Source organism: Contarinia nasturtii, unplaced genomic scaffold (assembly GCF_009176525.2).
Source record: "Contarinia nasturtii isolate CC-2019 unplaced genomic scaffold, AAFC_CNas_1.1 Cnas_scaffold_810, whole genome shotgun sequence".
NCBI lineage: Eukaryota > Metazoa > Arthropoda > Insecta > Diptera > Cecidomyiidae > Contarinia > Contarinia nasturtii.
Window position 1 is genome coordinate 1,145,593 of NW_022198157.1, and position 18,436 is coordinate 1,164,028.

The 18,436-nt window shown below is 34.8% G+C and overlaps 3 protein-coding genes and 1 long non-coding RNA gene across 6 annotated transcripts; 1 reads left to right on the top strand and 3 right to left on the bottom strand.

The window, feature by feature from the left end:
- Nucleotides 1-930: 930 nt before the first annotated feature.
- On the bottom strand, nucleotides 931-1,735 carry LOC116342173. Its single transcript, XR_004201229.1, has 3 exons — nucleotides 1,574-1,735; nucleotides 1,227-1,502; nucleotides 931-1,129 (listed from the first exon to the last, which is right to left on the bottom strand). It is a non-coding gene; the product is annotated as an uncharacterized LOC116342173 (long non-coding RNA).
- A 611-nt stretch (nucleotides 1,736-2,346) lies between these two features.
- LOC116341978 (amidophosphoribosyltransferase) lies at nucleotides 2,347-8,056 on the bottom strand. Its single transcript, XM_031769429.1, has 7 exons — nucleotides 7,672-8,056; nucleotides 4,719-4,986; nucleotides 3,945-4,518; nucleotides 3,786-3,874; nucleotides 3,101-3,710; nucleotides 2,952-2,998; nucleotides 2,347-2,843 (listed from the first exon to the last, which is right to left on the bottom strand). The coding sequence occupies exons 2-7, from the start codon at nucleotides 4,965-4,967 to the stop codon at nucleotides 2,739-2,741; spliced, it is 1,674 nt and encodes a 557-aa protein (XP_031625289.1). The 5' UTR covers nucleotides 4,968-4,986; nucleotides 7,672-8,056; the 3' UTR covers nucleotides 2,347-2,738.
- A 1,212-nt stretch (nucleotides 8,057-9,268) lies between these two features.
- Nucleotides 9,269-12,841, top strand: LOC116341883 (multifunctional protein ADE2). The gene is made up of 5 exons (XM_031769218.1): nucleotides 9,269-9,441; nucleotides 10,912-10,954; nucleotides 11,095-11,443; nucleotides 11,610-11,722; nucleotides 11,820-12,841. The coding sequence occupies exons 2-5, from the start codon at nucleotides 10,936-10,938 to the stop codon at nucleotides 12,632-12,634; spliced, it is 1,296 nt and encodes a 431-aa protein (XP_031625078.1). The 5' UTR covers nucleotides 9,269-9,441; nucleotides 10,912-10,935; the 3' UTR covers nucleotides 12,635-12,841.
- Nucleotides 12,832-18,031, bottom strand: LOC116341882 (transcription factor che-1-like). Of its 3 annotated transcripts, none has more exons than XM_031769215.1 (8): nucleotides 17,873-18,031; nucleotides 15,624-15,766; nucleotides 15,181-15,538; nucleotides 14,947-15,110; nucleotides 14,336-14,862; nucleotides 14,073-14,266; nucleotides 13,973-14,010; nucleotides 12,832-13,906 (listed from the first exon to the last, which is right to left on the bottom strand). In XM_031769215.1, exons 2-8 carry the CDS (start codon nucleotides 15,696-15,698, stop codon nucleotides 13,766-13,768), a joined length of 1,497 nt encoding a protein of 498 aa, XP_031625075.1. In that variant the 5' UTR covers nucleotides 15,699-15,766; nucleotides 17,873-18,031; the 3' UTR covers nucleotides 12,832-13,765. The 3 variants fall into 3 exon arrangements, with proteins under 3 accessions (XP_031625075.1, XP_031625076.1, XP_031625077.1); XM_031769216.1 differs by lacking the exon at nucleotides 17,873-18,031 and adding an exon at nucleotides 16,481-16,579; XM_031769217.1 differs by lacking the exon at nucleotides 17,873-18,031 and adding an exon at nucleotides 15,962-16,225.
- Nucleotides 18,032-18,436: the final 405 nt, after the last annotated feature.

The window sequence follows — 18,436 nt, forward strand, 5'->3', positions numbered from 1 at the left end:
TACATTTTATGTGCAAACCAACGGAAATGCTCACCGTGTAAGCATAATTGAGGCAAGTGTTTCGCCATCTCTCTCTCTCTCTCGAGCGCGCTCTACTTTAAAATGAATAGAACATTAAAATAATCATATTGAAATGCTCTGACCTTTTCGTAAAACTCATACCCACACGAATACCGTTTTGTGTGGTTACATGCTGATTCTCTGAATTTGGTCGAGTGTACCCTTTTTAATTTGCCGGTCGTTTGACTTTTGAATGTGATACTATATGGGAAAACTTATCTTGACCAAATCGATTTAATTTTGATTTTATATGCATTCTGTACGTGTGCATGGTGAGATGAAAGCATATTGTTTGAAATTAAAATCGATTCGGACTTCATTTTGGAAAACCATTTCACGCAAGCAATAAACTTTTTTGCAACGTTTCAACAATTTTTAGTGCTGGTGAGTTTTTTTTTCGTTGCTGTTACTTTTCAAATTGCAATTTGTTCGAATTCGATCGCATGTACTAGTGCCATCTGTCGAAAGTCAAATCACATAAAACAGTGACTCTACGTGTGTGTTGGTATCTCAACTTCCCCTGTTTTTAACTATTCCTTTACAAACAATCCGCCAATTCATATTATACTCACATTAGGTGATTCAACTGGTTTCACAGACGGAATTCACATAAAAACAAATAGTAAAAATCGTACAGGGGAATGCGGTGTTCGGAATACAAGCGTTTGTTTTTAATAGAAGCAGATGTACGTGGTACCAATTACCAATTTTTTTTGGTAGCGTATTGTTGTTCGACATCATAAGAAAATTCGAAAAAAATGCAAATAGTTCAAATAAATTGAGTTCAACGAGCCGAAAAATGGTTTGTTTTCTCAAAAAATGTTGACTTTATTATGACTTTTCTATCAAAATTTATAGATAAATCTCTCTTGTTACGTATTTTCATTGCAGTATAAATGACTTCTCATTAATTTGTTGAATGGTGTATGCATGTTGAACACGGAATAATTTAGAAATTTAGGTATTTACTCCGTCTTTTCTAAATTTTTCTACCAATTTTTTTCGGTCGGTTTCTAACAAGGTCGGTCAATTCCTTTGATATCATTTGTTTCTCCCAAGCTGGAACTTTCTGAAAAGGACAATTCACGCATAATTGAAATCGCATTGAAATTAAAAATGAGTTAAACCAACGACCATCGATTTAATCAGATATGAATGACACGTACTTGTAGTCATTAAGCAAGACTTCGTACTTCTGTTTATAGGCGTATTTGAGCGTTATATTCTACCTTTGACTGACTTGTTGTCATTTTTTCCTTGCTGGCTTCATTGCAGAAGAAAAGAACGAATGTAATGACCGACCGTTCTGGTTTTCCATTTTCAGTTGCACGATTTTTCAGACCGACAAATTTTCGTGGGCAAATTCACCGAGGATCATACCAATTCCGATTCATATGGTTAAGTTTGTTTTGGTTCGCACAACATTTGTATAACTCAAATATCTAAATCGAAACCAAAAATAAACACATATCAATGGGATCGTAATATCAGGAAAGTTGTAGTAGTAATGTACCTTGGTAATGATGAAATTTGTTTTGTATATTCGACAGGAAGCACTAAATTTCGATTTAATAATTTAACCATGATGAAAACTTTGTGTCGCAAAGATAAACATCGATGTAAATATTTTGACAGATGTTCAAAGCGCACATAAGAAAGACGACAGATATGGTAGAGTAGCGTCAAAACCATAAAGCATCGTTCACGCACGAACTGATTTTCTTATTTCATATTTTAAATATATTCAAACTGATGAAAATAAATGTGAAATTTTTTGTCTTGTATATTGGAATAAATGTCGTTTTTGGTACTTTACAAGCGAAGTGTAAACAGTTTTCTTTTTCGTAAATTTTTTCTTCATCAACTTCAGTGATATTTCAAATAATAATTTGGGCGGAAATGGAATTTTTTTGAAATGTTATCTGATTTGAGCTCATGAATTATTACTTCAAGTTGTTGAACTTCTCAGAATTGTCTGATTATAGAGTTTGCGTGTACTACACACTGCGATTTTATAAAGTCAGTTTTCATTATCGCATTTTTTCGCAAAATTGTTTTGCGTAAAAATATCGATTACATCAATTTCAATACACAGAACAATTAATCAATATTATTATTGAAAATTATCTGACCATTACAATGAAACCCAGTACATTGCGAATAATGAAATTGCCTTTTTTAATTGAATAGAGAAAATTAGTCAGATTCATTGAAAAACTCGTTTTGAACGACAGATAAGTAAACACATTTAGTGCATGGTCATCATTCGAAAAAAAAGCTATTTCCTTTTAATAAAAAAAAATCAAATAAAAACTTTTAATATAATATTTCTTACACTAATTACAATCTAGTTCTAGTTCATATAAAAATGTTGTTCATAATCTAATATGCATGTATGCGATTCCGTCCAGAAATCATTTTATATAATAATAATTCTATGAAATTCTTATGACAAAATTTCGGAGAGCCAATTAAAATAATAAATTTGTTTTATAAAAATGTATAAATCTAAATTTATGGCTGAGTTATATCATTGTCTGCTATTTATTCTGCTTAAAATCGAAATGCTTTGAATAATTATGCCGTACAGTCAACAGCCGCCTCAAAGTTTGCTTAATGTTTGTGTGTATGAAAATTCAACTATCATTCTACGAACGAAGCCTCTATTAAGCTCCATTCTACCAAGACAGCTCTTCTGGCACCCCACCTGGGTACTCGCCCGTCAAGCACGCCGTGCAATGACCGCTCGTCGCACGATTCTTCGTTTTCATATTGTATTGTACCTAAGGGGAGAATCACAAATGAAAAGAATAAAATTTAAAATAATCGATAAGTAATCGGAAAATAATCGAAAATAATCGGAAACATATAATGAAAAAATTGTATTGTACCGCTCGTTTCAGTCCTGCAACACTCAAGTATTCTAAACTGTCGGCGCCTGTTATGAAAACGATAAGAAAGATTTCATTTTTTAAATCAATAATCAGTTTGGTTGAGAAAAAACCAGTTTTATGTGTGTAAAAATTGAAGTGCAACTCACCAACATATTTGGCCAATTCGTCTGGTTTCAATTTGTTGGCGATGAGTTCGTCGCGAGTTGGAATGTTGATACCCATATAGCATGGATGCAAAAGCGGCGGGCTGGCAATACGAATGTGAACTTCCAATGCGCCAGCATCACGTAACAGTTTAATAATTGGACCAATAGTATTGCCTCGCACAATTGAATCATCAATTAAAATCAATCGTTTTCCGGCCACATTTTCGGACAATGCACCGAATTTCTTGGCCACACCAAGTTTACGCAAACGATTTGATGGTTGAATAAATGTACGGCCCACATAACGATTTTTGCACAATACCTCAGCAAAATGAAGACCCGATTCACGAGCATATCCATGAGCGGCAGCTGTACCGGATTCTGGCACTGAACTGACCACATCAGCTGAAACCAGTGCCTCACGTGCTAATTGACGGCCACATTGCATTCGGACTGAATAGACCATTTGACCTTCGAAAATTGAATCCGAACGTGCAAAGTACACATATTCAAAAATGCAGAAAGAAAGTTTGCGATCTTCTGGACGTTCAACAATATCAATGTGTTTGACACCATGCTTTGTGATTTCAACAATTTCTCCCGGTTCAACCTATTCGACAAAATAAATCAGAAACATGAATGACATGCGTCAGCTAATAAAACCAGTGAGACTCTGAACCCTTACCTCTCTCACATATCGTGCACCAATTGATAAGAAACCACAGCTTTCTGATGACATAACCCAACCTTCAGCATCAACCTCTTCAACTGTGCCTGCATAATACGAAACGTGTACATTTGTTAATCAAAAGAAACGAGACTTTTGAAGAGTTTTCGAACTTACGATTTCCCGAATCAACCGGAACAATTTTGCCAATACACAGGGGTCGATTGCCATATGCATCACGAACACCGTAGATTTTATCTTTCATCATAATAACCAATGAATATGACAATGGAGCCAATGTCATTAAATGCTTAATACGTGCTGGCCAATCTGGCCCATCATCCTCGCCTTCCGGTGGATTCAAACACAATGCCTGAGTGATCAATTCCGAATCACTGTGTGTAGACAAACCAACTCCTCGCTCTAATACGTTCCGGCGCAAACTTTCACAATTCACCAGTTCACCATTGTGAGCGACTGCCATCGCTCCATGCGCTGTATGTACAACGAATGGCTGACAATTTACTTCCTCTGAGCTGGCCGACGTTGAATAGCGTGTATGACCGATTCCCAAGTTTCCTTTTAGCTTTCGAATTGCATCATCGTTGAAAATGGTGTTTATCATTCCCATTCCTTTGTAGACATTGAAATTCTTTGAACATATTCCTTCGCTGGTTACAATTCCAGCCGATTCTTGTCCACGATGTTGTAAAGCGACTAATCCTAAGCAAATCGTTTGCGCAATTTCGATCTGAAAATGTGCATTTTCGTGATTAGTTCAAGGTGATGGCGATCTATTTTATTTTGATTTTTATTCGTTCCATTACATATTCATCACATAAATACGAACAAGTGGATCCATAGAGTCTTTTGATTTAATTTTTTGTTTGAATTTTCTTCAGAAAAATCACTTAAATTATCCGCGAAAAGAAACAAGAATTATCTACTTACACGTTGTGTTGGCCATTCTCCGCAGGCCATTGCTGCAAAAACGCCGCATTCGCATGTCAGTCCTGAGTTAACAGCGCCTCGTCCCAATCGTTTATTTTTGCGCACAGTCACTGAGCTCTCAACGCGTTCAATTTCTTTGGCCATAACTGGTGGTGACACTGTGCTGTTCATCGTTCGATCGTATGAGATGAAACATGTGGGTGATTTGGGCTGTGCCTTCATCACATCCAAACACTCTCTCTTCACCATTTTAATTTATTTTTTCAATCTGAATCGAGGAGAAAATTTAAATAAATGTAGCGAAATCAAAATTTCATTTAGCACTAATCGAAGTTTAAATTTGAATTGACGAGCAAAGCGAATGATTTGATTTTATATGCGACGATAAGAACGCAAGCTGATTTGTTTATGAGTCAATGAAACGGAATACGTGATATGGTGTGTTTTTATTCTCTGTGTTCAACTTTTTTTCCACCCGATTGATTTGTTTTTTGTTTTTGTAACGTGTGTATACGATCTTCGTGGCGGTCGCAAGGCAAATAACAACACACAAGTTTCCGACTTTCTATAGTTTTTTAGAGTGATGTGTGATAGTCATACGGTATGCTCATGTTTATATTTTTCCGATTCGAAATTATCAATTACTGGAAATTTCCGTTAGTGTATGCAGTTTGCTGTTTCCAATTTTTAGTTTAACCCCCACCACTATCAATCACGAATGTTTATACTTTGGAAAAAATTCCGTTGCGTCCATTATTGCAATTAGTTTCGTCCTATTGACAAAGAATGTGTTTACTATTTTATATAGTAAAGCTGGCGGGCATCGTATGTCGAATGGTAAATTCAGGCTTGTTATTATGGTGCAAGATATCTTGCTCAGCACATTTTATCATCAACAATATTTATGTTTAGGAAATTCTATTCCAGAGATATTTGGAATTGAAACTATGAATGTTTACTTCATATAAAGAGAGAAATCCATGTACATTACGAATGATCGCTAATCAGTTTTGACAATCAATTTTTATTTGTGTTCTTCAGTCAACATTTCTAGAAACTGCGTTTTAAAAAACGTCGGGTTGAAATTGAATTAAAAATGGCGTCATCAACGAAAATAAAAAGTCATGAGATGAGTACGCGGTTTTTGATGACAAAGTTTTCATATACATCAGAAAATCTCCCCATTTCTGTCGCACTACTGATATCAATACATCGATATCATAATTGTTTACCGTTGATTTGTTTATTGGGGATACCTCGCCATTTGGAATACGTGCAAGATCACGTTTGCAAGCAGATAAAAGAAAGTAGAAACCATCAAAAATGCCTCTCGGATGTTATTCAAAAATGAACGTTCGATGATTATTTTCTGATTACGTATCTATATATAACTGTTTATTTCCATTGCCAATATATTATTATCGATAAACATTCGGATGTTTGTCCCAATTCCATATAAACAAATAAGGGCTCGCTCAAAATATTATTGACGGATTACCGCCCAAAGTGCGTCATTTGAATATCACATGCTACTTCCATTCTAATCAATTTTTTGATGCTGATAAAATTTATTCAAAACTTGAGCATCAGCTGATGTGTTTATATGTACTTAGATGACAAAATTCATGGCATTTAGATCTTTTCCTATCAGCATGTATTACGCCATTCACGTGAAACAAAAAAAAATCGAATTTTTTATTCGAATATTGTAACAATTATCAAAACTGGAATTAAATGCGTACCGGTGCTTTATCACCAAGTAAACGCAAGTATTTGAGCTATGTATGGTATTATGCAAATATATATGTTATGGGTTATCAGTAAATACAAGAACATAATTAAATGGACCTCTTTACAAAAAACTTTCAACTTAATTTGCTTCGTTCGCCTTTTTTTCGGTAGCTTATTCGATTTGAATAATTAAAATTTTGTGTTGATGCGAGCGATAGTTGGCCCAAAGTTCAGATGATATGAATTTTTAAATTAAAAAACGATTATATGACGCAAGGCGATTGATTAAGAAGCGATCAAAAATTTTGTTGCCAATTCTTATCATTGGTTCATCACCTCAGGCTTAATTTTTGGACTAGAGTTATTTATTAACGAAATCGTCTCGACGCACTCTATCAATTTTTGGCATCGAATTTTGCCGCGTTTTTCTATAAAATCGAATGGAATATGATCTCATAAGAAAAAGGTTATCAGAACCGTTTCTGACTTCAATAAATTAAATAGTCGATATATTTATATTTTAGTTTTGGTTGAACACGTGTCCTTATGCTTATTTCATTCATTTATCGTGCAATCACATTTGAATGAAGGAAAGAAAAAAACTGAAATATTAGCAGCATCAACTGACAATCAATGTCAACGCTGAGCATACACAACTTTTACGATCATAATAATCTTTTTAATGAGAATATATGGCAACAATATCGTGCAAATTGGGAGGTTATCAAATATGAAGTGCTCCAATTACACTAAACAAATGCTCTTTCGAATGCAGATACATTGACGCGACGATAATGCAAAGAAAATGTCACATGAAATGAAAAAATTGCTGGCAAAAGCCACCCATCTTCAATTGTAGGACGCCAAATCAAAAACTAACAAACTTAATGACTTCATTAATATTGAACTCAATTTTACATCGAAAAACGATAAGCGACGCACTTAAAATATGTCATAGTTCAGCAATAAAATGCCAAAGAATCCCAGGGACTCTTTTCTAGTTTGCTTTAGTGATTTTTTTTTCGCAAATTGTTTTTCACACCACAACTTAAATTCTTCTTAGATTCATACTGCTGGTTGGATTAGATGAATTGAATCAATTTAGACTGAAGTACTTAAAAACTCAACCCAAAAACGATGCTATTTGCGTAAATAATTCTCACAACTTATCGCCAAACAACATTAATTTTAAACGTGTAAATTAAAATGACATATGATTTACCTTTGACAAAAATATGCTGTAACACTTGACGTTTACTGCCGTAGAGTTCTTTTACTGGCTAAAATTCAATTTTCAATAAAAAAAAATTATCTATGTTGCTCAACTTTCACTGTATTTTAAATATATTTAAATTGATCAAGTGTTGAATAAAAAAACAGGTTCGGCTCGCGATCACTGAACACTTCATTCAATTCGGATGAATTGAATGGGTACACAAACGTTGAATCTAATTTATGTCCTGTACACTCTTGCGAATAATGCGTGTGTATGTATTACAAATAACTTTTTTCGTGTGTCGATAGAAGCAAATGATTGTTTCAATTTATAACATATTCAATTTCGACGTAATCAGATCAAAGAAAAAAAATCGTACAGCACTAATACAGATCAAAATTATATGCGACACAGCCGGAGCAAAAGCGATTATCACACTAAAATTGTTCATACTATGATATACGACTATATGCTGAACATAAAAAAGAAACGAAGACCGCATGAGACGGAGAAACAGAGAGAAAGACAACAAGACGTTAGCAAATGACGAGCCTCACACAGCATTGATTTACTGGATTCCAACAAAACAGCACAAAACTAAATAGACAACAAAAAAAACGACAGAATAAACAAAAAAATATACCTACGTCGATGGTTCGCATTTATTTTTTTGGTTATTGAATGATTGCGATTGTGTCTTTTTTCGTCTTCATGTGCGTTGTTACCTTCAGAATTTTTGTCAAATTTTCGAATGAAACTTGTTTGGTTTGTGTAATCAGCATATTTTACATAAAGTCTACCACGTGATACCGTTTATTACTCCATATACACACTTTTATTTGCGTCGTTAAGCACTATGCGAAGGGATCAAATGGGTTTGCTGTGTGCATACAAAAAATATATGCTGAAATATTTCAATCGAATGCGGAACAATTAGCAAAGTTTCAAAAAAAAATGTCAGTAATTTTCATCGAATGTGAATAAAAAAACCACATGTTAATTCATCATGAAAAATCCTCGCGTGGCTCTGATAAACAAGCAACGTTTTACTCCTTTTACCGATCACACTCCTTTCGTCTCTTTCGCGTGCATGTGCTGAATTTCGATTTTGTTGTTGTTGTTATCGTTTTCTTACATCGTTGCGCACACCATACTCAGACTAACACAAATACGCATGCGGCATCGCATAATCAACAACAACAATACATCGCATATGTGTCGTCACATTTGTTCTTCGTCCAGCATTCGTTAGTGATAATTGATAATTTATTATGTGTATGCACGTGCTGCCATCTTCAATGCTGCTAAACAGCGAAATGAGGTGCAAACGACAAAGAAAAGTGAAGAAATAACTTGTGCAAAAAAATATTGAGTGTCATCAATATGAACCTTCATCACATTTCAGCACAGATTCGCCTCTTAAAATTCATCTTAGTATTTTTGACGCATCTATTGTATACGGTGGTTGAGCAGAAAAAGAAACAAAGCTTCATTGAAACACAAACAAGAACAACAACATTGATCAATGCACACAGACACAGTACAGTATCTTTACGACAGTACGCACATCCATGGAGCATGTATATAAATGATTCGGCTTATACGGATTTTGACAGTAAATATATTCGTTTTGTTGCCTACGATATTTCGTTCGTATCATATACATTAGTTTCCTTTGTAAAGTGATTCGTTTAACACGCGACTTTTATTATTCACTCTCAGTGCGTAACTTACGGTGTCTTCAGACATTTTTATTTGATTTTTGGGAAAAAAAAGGTAAGACATTTTTTCCATTATCGTTTTTATTAGATTATTGATGCAATCCCATTGAAAATTTACAAAATCCAATTTTAAAATTACAATGACAATCATTGTAATCGCGTATATGTCCTGATTTCAATTTTTGATCGATTTTGTCTCGCCTCGAAAATACATATATGCCATTCCAATGCACACAGAATTGGAACGTTGATGCCGTCGTCTTATCATTTCATTGGAATTTGATGACAGCATTCGAAAGCGGCTCAATCATTCCGTTTCTCTTCTAAATGGTCACCTTCATATTACTGCTGTGATAACCTTTTGAACCATTTCGCGAAGAAGGTATTCGATCAACAAGTAAATAGACTAGCGCTATCACAGTTGCCACACTCTATCTCGGCGTTACTCGAACAGAAGTGACGTTATAAACGAACGTCAAAATTGCTACGGAACACACACACAAACATACAAATCATGCAAACAGGAATCAATTAATCTGTTGAAAAACATTTTCGGTGCTGATTTTTTCCGCAAACTTCAGCAATGTCATTGCAAATGAACGGATTAATTAAAATATTGTCGATTGATTAGATGAAATTTGAACTTGGTTCCCATTAAAAATGAACGATTTATCATTTAATCAACGAGGACATGCATTTTTCAAAGAGCGTTCAATTCTCTTCGAATACAAAACTCAAGACATAGCTTCTTTTCAACGTATCTTAATCTATGTACGGAAATATACATTTTAAAACATCATTTACAATCTTTGAAATTTGAAAATAAAATCGACACTCGTAAAATTATAATAAGTTATTGAGTACACTGGTGATAAACAACTTTTTTCGGTAAGATTTGCAATTTCTCGAGTCGTTAAATTCCATTGAAAATTTGATGAATATCTTCTGTTTATATTCAAAATGCGATAATCAAAGTTTACTGTTTTCGAATCCTGTCCAATATCACTCACCCATCGGTATTTTATATTTTTGTCACAAGCAAAGCGATAGCCCAAATACGTGCGATTACGTACTCACCAAGCTCATAAATATTTTTGTTATTTGATTTTTTTACGTAAATGAAAAACAATAACTATATGTGTGTTTTTTTCCTACTTTTCGCATCTTTTTTTCTTTTATCATGTTTTTCTTCTTGGTTGGTCTGTTTGCAATCAATATTTTGCAAGACCCCACATGATACCCGGATTGATTAAATGATGACCTCTTTACTGCGCTTCATATTTGCTATATTTTATTTAAATTTCCAGCAGAAAAAAAATTCCGAGTGCTTTTCCATATCAATAACGATGGCTGTTGTTATTGTTTTTTTCCAAAACTTTTGTAGCAATAAATAAATAAATAGGCAACAACGATGGGGTCCCATTATCAGTCCATGTTATTGTTTATATAATATTTCACCTCCGATTCCCTGCAAACTAGAGAAGCATTCGACACTTATAATCTCGTATTTTATTTTCAATTACAGTATCAATAACTACAACGCATCAACATGTCAGCTCCAACTGAAAGTAAGTCGATTTTGAAATCAATCTATTTTTGAATTGAATATTATTTATGATTTCATTTATTGTCATTATTATCTGATTTGAATTTTGTTTTATTTCTGTCTGAACTGATTAAATTTCTGCGTTTTCGAATTTATTTACAGTTAACGGATATAAATTGGGCAAAGTGATTATCGAAGGAAAGACAAAGGCTGTCTACGATTTGCCAAACAATACTGGTCTTTGTTTGCTTTTGAATAAGGATCGTATCACAGCCGGTGATGGTGTTAAGAAACACGATTTGGCGGGAAAAGCGGCTATTTCGAATGCAACCAATGGCAAAGTTTTCTCCATTTTGAATGAAGCCGGAATGAAAACTGCCTACGTAAGCCAGGTGTCACCAACCGCTTTTGTTGCACGCAAATGTGAAATGATCCCAATTGAATGGGTTTGTCGTCGCCTAGCAACTGGATCATTCTGTAAACGTTATCCATCGGTTAAAGAAGGTTATCGGTAGGTTAAATCACTTGTTGTTTTCAATAACGACTCTGTTTTTTTCAAAGCATGATAATTTTGAACAATAACGGGATTTTGATTATTTTATTTATAAATAAATAAACAATTTATTGGAATTAAGTTAAAAATGTATTTACATTTTTTTACTTTTTGTGCCCGAAAGTTTTGCACCACCAAAACAAGAGACCTTCTTCAAGGATGATGCAAATCACGATCCACAATGGACTGAAGAGGAAATCATTACGGCTGGTTTCGAGTTCAATGGCCGTAAAATCGGTAAGATCACATTAAAAATGAGAAACAATTTTTCTCCATGATCCCCTTTTCTGTCTTCAATTAATTCTAATGCCGTAATTTTTCATTCGATACTTAGGTCGCAGCGAGGTTGACACTATGCGCGAGACCACAATCGTTGTGTTCGAAATTCTCGAAAAAGCATGGGCCTACCGTAAATGTGCATTGATTGACATGAAAATCGAATTCGGTGTCGATGAACAAGGACAAATTCTCTTGGCTGATGTGATCGATTCAGATTCATGGCGTCTCTGGCCAGCAGGCGACAAACGTTTGATGGTTGACAAACAAGTGTATCGTAATTTGACCACAGTCACTCAAGATGATTTGGAAACGGTCAAACGGAACTTCGAATGGATCTCCGAACAATTGGACAACATCGTTCCACCAAATGATCACCTTGTTGTCATTCTGATGGGTAGCCCATCTGATACTGAACACTGCGAGAAAATCGCCAAATGTTGCAAAAGTCTTGGCTTAAATGTTGAATTGCGTGTCACATCGGCACATAAAAGTACACAAGATACAATTCAAATTCTTCGTGAATACGAAAGTCTTTTCAATAATTTGGTATTCATTGCTGTGGCCGGCCGATCAAATGGTTTAGGACCAGTTCTGTCCGGAAATACAGACTATCCCGTTATCAATTGTCCACCAGTCAAAAGCGACAATGTTAACATTGACATTTGGTCATCATTGAATGTTCCATCCGGTTTGGGATGCGGAACTGTCATTTATCCAGAAGCAGCTGCTCTCAATGCCGCACAAATCTTAGGCATCACCAACTACTCGATTTGGGCCAAACTTCGTGTCAAACGATTGAGCAACATTGTCAACTTGAAACAATCCGATGAACTTATCCGTGGTCTTCACACTGTAACCGTTCACAAATAAAATGTACTCCTTTTACTTTTCAAATTAATCGAATGCATCAATGTATTCAATCACAAAATTGAAACTCATTAAAAAAAATAAATACTTTTATATGCCAAATTCAATAAATCTTCTTTGGAATGCTTAAAAAGAAGATTGTTTACCTTTAGAAGATTTACTGCCATTATTTCAAAGGAAGAAGTTAAAAAAATACAATATTTCTCGAAATATATAGTACGTTTAATTTTTTTTTTCATGACAAATATAAAAACCACAATCACTGAGATTTTCCACGATTTTTAGTGTTTTTTTTGTTGTTATTTGTTTTATGTTCATTTAGTTCATTTTAGTGCTTGAGCTAAATTTTCGGCGCTGAATGAAAAAATTTTTTTTTACTGAAAAAAGAGTAAATATGAAATCTTACAAAAGCTATACTCAAATACAGTAGAGAGAAAGGTTCACTGTGAAATTTGTAGATTTACAAAAATATGGCAAATATTCATATTTTACAAAAGATTCACAAGAAATTTTATAATGATATTCTGTCAATATTTGTCGTACTTAAAAAACTTGATGAAATATTCTTTGTTCATTTTCATCGAAAATAATCTGAAGTTGAATTGCAACCAATTTTCGGTCAAATACCGACTTTGTGTGAAGATGTAAATGTTAAAACAGTTGTTATTTGTTCAAATTTAATTGAAAGACTACAATTTCCGATTAAATTTTAGTCACTTAATTTTTGTTTTGTTTCGACGCAAATATGTATGCGCTTCGTTTTCTCGGCTTAATATATACAGAATATCTTTCTCTCTAGTTTAATACATCAAACGGAATAAATTATGTTTTCAATAAACTACTTAAAGTTGAGGGAACCATTCAAGTTCACTTGAGATACACAAAGAAAATTAGCCTTTTGTTATCGAACAATTATTTAGAATTGCAAAAGAGTCCCGATGCTGATGAATGAAATTGGTGCCAATTTTATCATTTTTCGTTCGTCATAAGAAATATACTCGATTTGAGTGTTGTGATAAAAGAGGCCCCGAATTAAAGAATGAAATGAAAGTTAAATCTATGTTATAGTTCGACTAAAAATGCCAATGAATATATGATAATATGATGTAGAAAATGTAGCCACTTCGAAGACTTCTAACTGAATGTGGTGGTGTTTTGTTGCAATTGCAATTGATGTGGTGTCAATCCCTGATTTTGAAGTTGCTGCGCTGCAAGTAGATTCGGTGATTGATTTGACTGGCTTAGTTCAGCTTTCACGCGTCTAGCTATATGTGACTATGGTCGGGGGGAGAGAGAAACAAAATTAGCTATGAATATAAGAATCAACAAATGTTCGCTTACTTTGGTGTGCTTACGAAGATGGTCCTTTCGATAGAAGCCTGTGAATGAAATTTCATTAAATTTTTGATACTTCAAAGTTTCAATCAATATTCAAATTAACCTTTTCCGCATTCCTGACACACGTGTTTCTTTTCACCGGAATGAATGACGAAATGTAATGTAAGTTGTTCTTTGCGCTTAAATGCCTTCATGCACACCGTACAAACAAACGGCCGCTCTTCGTTGTGACTTTGTTTGTGTCGAGTTAAGTGGTCTTTTCGTTTTAGTGCTGCATTGCAAATGTCGCAAATGAACCTAAATGGCGAAATAGATTTGTCGTTAGAATAGGCTGAGCCTAATCACAGTGGAAATAAAAAAATCTACCTTCGTTCCAAATTATGTCCAACCAAATGCTCTTCAAGAAGACCGCGTTCGGGGTAAACCATGTGGCACTCTGGACACCCGTACAAAGTTGAGCCGTCAAGTGCGGTTGTTAGTCGAATTTCTCCGGGTTTTGGTCGTGGTTTTTTCTCTTTCGGTGGTTTCTTCTTCTTCTTTTTCTTCGTGGGTGCCGTGGTTGTTGCCGCCTTCGACGATGTATTATTGTTGGCATTCAGTTCATTGCTGTTATTCATACCATTGGACCCATTTGTATTGTTCGTAAGACTATGCGTTTGGTTCACATTTGCTGAAGATGTTTGAATCAAATTATTATTTCCTGAGCTTGCGCCGTTGGGGTGCGAATGTTGCTGTTGTGACGTTGGAATTTGAGGTGGAATGGAGTGGTGTTGTTGTTGTTGTGACGGTATCATGTGATTTTGTTGATTTTGATTAAGAATGGCTGCATTTGACAGAAGACTTGAGCTTAATGAATTCAAACCCAATCCTTGTGCATGGGCCATGTCGATGTTCTACAATGTAAAAAAGCAGAACGATTCTTATGAACATTTTTCACACCGATTTTTTTTGTTCGACATATGGATGTTGAATCTTACCGATAGCTGGTTTTGCGATTCCTTTTTAATACTTTCGGCCGAATATTTCAGAAAGTGATGCAACGACAGGGGTAGTGTGCTGGCCGGTAAATGTGATAGATAATCAGCAACAACAGCTGAACTTGGTGTCAAAGATTGCCAACCAGAATTCACATTTTGCAACACTAATGAATACAGAAACACTCCGATGATAATTTTATCAAATAAAATTAAAAATCAGTATCGAACACTTACCTCTCTTGGCGTCGGTCTGCTGATTTAAAAGTGCACTACAAATATCTGGTGTTATTTCTGACGACTGATGTACTTGCGCATTCGATGCATTGGACGGTTGATATGAATTGGGCAATCGTTGCTTATCATCATTGTTCGCATGTAAATGCGCCGTTTGCGTGAATGTGGGCACATTCGATTGATAAGGATTATTGCTTATATTCGAATTATTGTGTCCATTATATTTATGCATGGCATTTGCACTCAAATTATCATCACCGCGAAATTTTGACAATATGGGCACATTGGATTGAGTGCAATGATTCATATTCGAGACATTCGATGCGGCCGAGCCATTGTGATAACGATTCGATGAATCCTAGAGCAAAAGAAAAAAACATTTTGCAATTAAAAAGTTGATAATTAAAAAAAATTGATAAAACAATTATAACAATTGTTCTTACTTGAGCACCAGCTGCAAACTGATGAATTCCAGATATCGAAGCCGAAAATGGATTACCAAAGGGCGAAAAATTCATTTTGATAACGTTAAAATTCACGATTCCATAAAAAACGCCTTAATTTTATTTTGATTCCACCAATCTATCTGTAATGTTGAAAAAAGGTCACGGATTATAAGTTTTGAAGCAAAAAAAATCAATTTGACATTCATCAAATTTAACTTGACATTTTTTGAGGTAGAAAACAACCGTTAATCGAAAGACAACCACAAACGCATACACGCTATGACTCACTATAACCTTAGAATTTTTTGGTAAATAAACTGAAATTTTCAACGCACGAATCTTATTGCAATGTGATTAAATCGATAAATGACACCGTTGCATGACTTCTTCTTTATTGCTCGTTCTTTATCGCCTTCAATAAATCTTTAGTGTATTAAAACACGCAATTTACATCAATAAAATGCTTCATTTGAAATTCACATGCGAATGCACAGTCACCGTCGATTTAAACAAAATTGACACATCGAATCGGTACACCGAAAAACTTGAAAAATCCGATTTTCTCAAATTTAAATTATAAATATGGATAAAATATTGCTGAGGGATGTCTGAGCATTTAATTCAATGCACCACGTCTTTCGTTTTTGGGTCAACTCACACTTGTTAATACATATCTCAATTCATGTGTCAAAAAACGATTGATACTAATTATCACATAGTTGTTCTAATACACACAAATATGTTTCTCGCTTCGATTAACAAATTTAAACATTTCTGCAGTAACTCAAATTTCATGTGTGGTTTAATCGCGAAAAAAAATGTGTGACGTTTAAACAAAAAATTAATGCAATTACCTCCGGTCGTTTTTAGTGTATTGAGAATTTATGCAAAAAAAAAACTGTTTTATGTCGCGATACGCTTCACCGCTCATATTTGAAAGCCGACTAAATTTTGTTTTTATCTCATTTGAATTCATTAGCGAAGCTATTCGGTGAAAACAGGCGGTAATAATGTTTATGTTGGTTTTTGTTGAAAACGCGTGCGGAGCATGTTTTTACGTTACGATTCGATCCGTTCGTTTTTTTGGGGTGGATTTTTCCGACAAATACGATGCGCTTTCTATTTCCCTTGTAAACGTAATATGTGTAAGTGTAAGTGCGCCGCAGATTGGCGATTGTTTACCTTTTCGGAGTCGCAATTGGTTTTTCTGTGTGTTGTCTCATGCACACGGTGCACAATCAATATGCATGCGACACAAGTGCACTCACACATTCGTGCGCGTACATATTTTTGAGCGTCAATTGAATAAATAAAAGTGTACAATACACAGATTTCAGCATAACTTTTGCTTTCATCAAAAATCCTATCAACTTTGTTGTGGGTTTTTTTTTGTTCATTTTTTACAAATCTGACGCATGGCGGCTATTCACCTCGAATCAGCGGCACTCTCTATCTCATACATTCGATTTCTATCTCGATTTTTACCAAGTTCAATTTTGATGAAATGAGCTGACCAAACATATTGGCGCTCCCCTACTCCGCACACTCTCTTGCACACCGCAAACAAAGGGAAATTTACCGAGAACATGTACACACCAATGCCTAATAAAAACAACAACGACGACAACAATAACGTTGCCATTGACTGTCGCCATACAATACAAATGGATAATTATAGCTCTCATCCCCTGCGTTCGTATTTATTTTAGTGCCAACCGTATGAAGAATGTTACACCAAACAATGGATTCACATTTGAATATTTTAATCGAAATCTCCCCCGCACCGCTCAAAAAGATGCAAACCAATAAATACTTGAATGTAAATCGGCGAAGAAAGGACGAAAATTTATGATAATCTTTTGATAAGAGATTAATGCAATTGAAGTGATTTCAATGCAATTCGAATTACTAATTGGATCGTTAGAAGCAGAAGCAATGAACAAAAATAATGAGCTAAAGGTCATTGCACTGATGACGATGTGTATGAATCGCAATAAATCAATAAAAATAGCAGACATGTAATAAAATCGGAATCAGTGCCGTTTAAATTTCACCAGAATTTCGACATTGAAAGAGATAGAAAAAGTGGTGATTTCATTTTGTGGAAAAACTTTCACTTTTTTTCCCGAACAAAGCGGCTGACCAACATTATGCTACCTCTGTCTGCCACTTGTTTTTCACTTGTCTCCCGTTCAAAACTATTTCCTCAAGACTATCAAATAAATAATTTATAATTTAAATTATACCTTATTATTTTAATGGGAAAGTCCACTTCAAATGAATCATTCACGACGACACTAATTTTATTTTCCGAACCAAACTAACTTTTGAGAAAAACGAAAAATATAAAATGTGTCGCGCACACACAGAACAACAGATGGAATTCGTGTTTAATGGCTTTTATGTTTGCCGTCGCACTGACTGGCTCCGGAATTGAGTGTGAGTTAAAAAGGCGAACTTGCACTCTTCGCTATTTATTTTATTTGTATCTACAATATACTACAATAAATAAAGCCGTATGTGTATATGGTGCTTCTGATAATGCGTCGTTGTACGCATATTCTCTTATTGTGACGCGAGAATGGAAAGGAAAAAGTAGTCATCCACCACCCTCCATAGTCCACACATCAACATTTTTCCATATTAATCGCGAGCGCTACACTCCTATCTTTAGTGCATGCCATTTACTATGCCACTTGCACATCTATATATAGACACACAAACAAAATAAACCAAAGCAAGATATTCTGCGATGGAGACGGTGGATCCGCACGCCTCACTACAAATTCAACCACCCTCATTTTCACTTT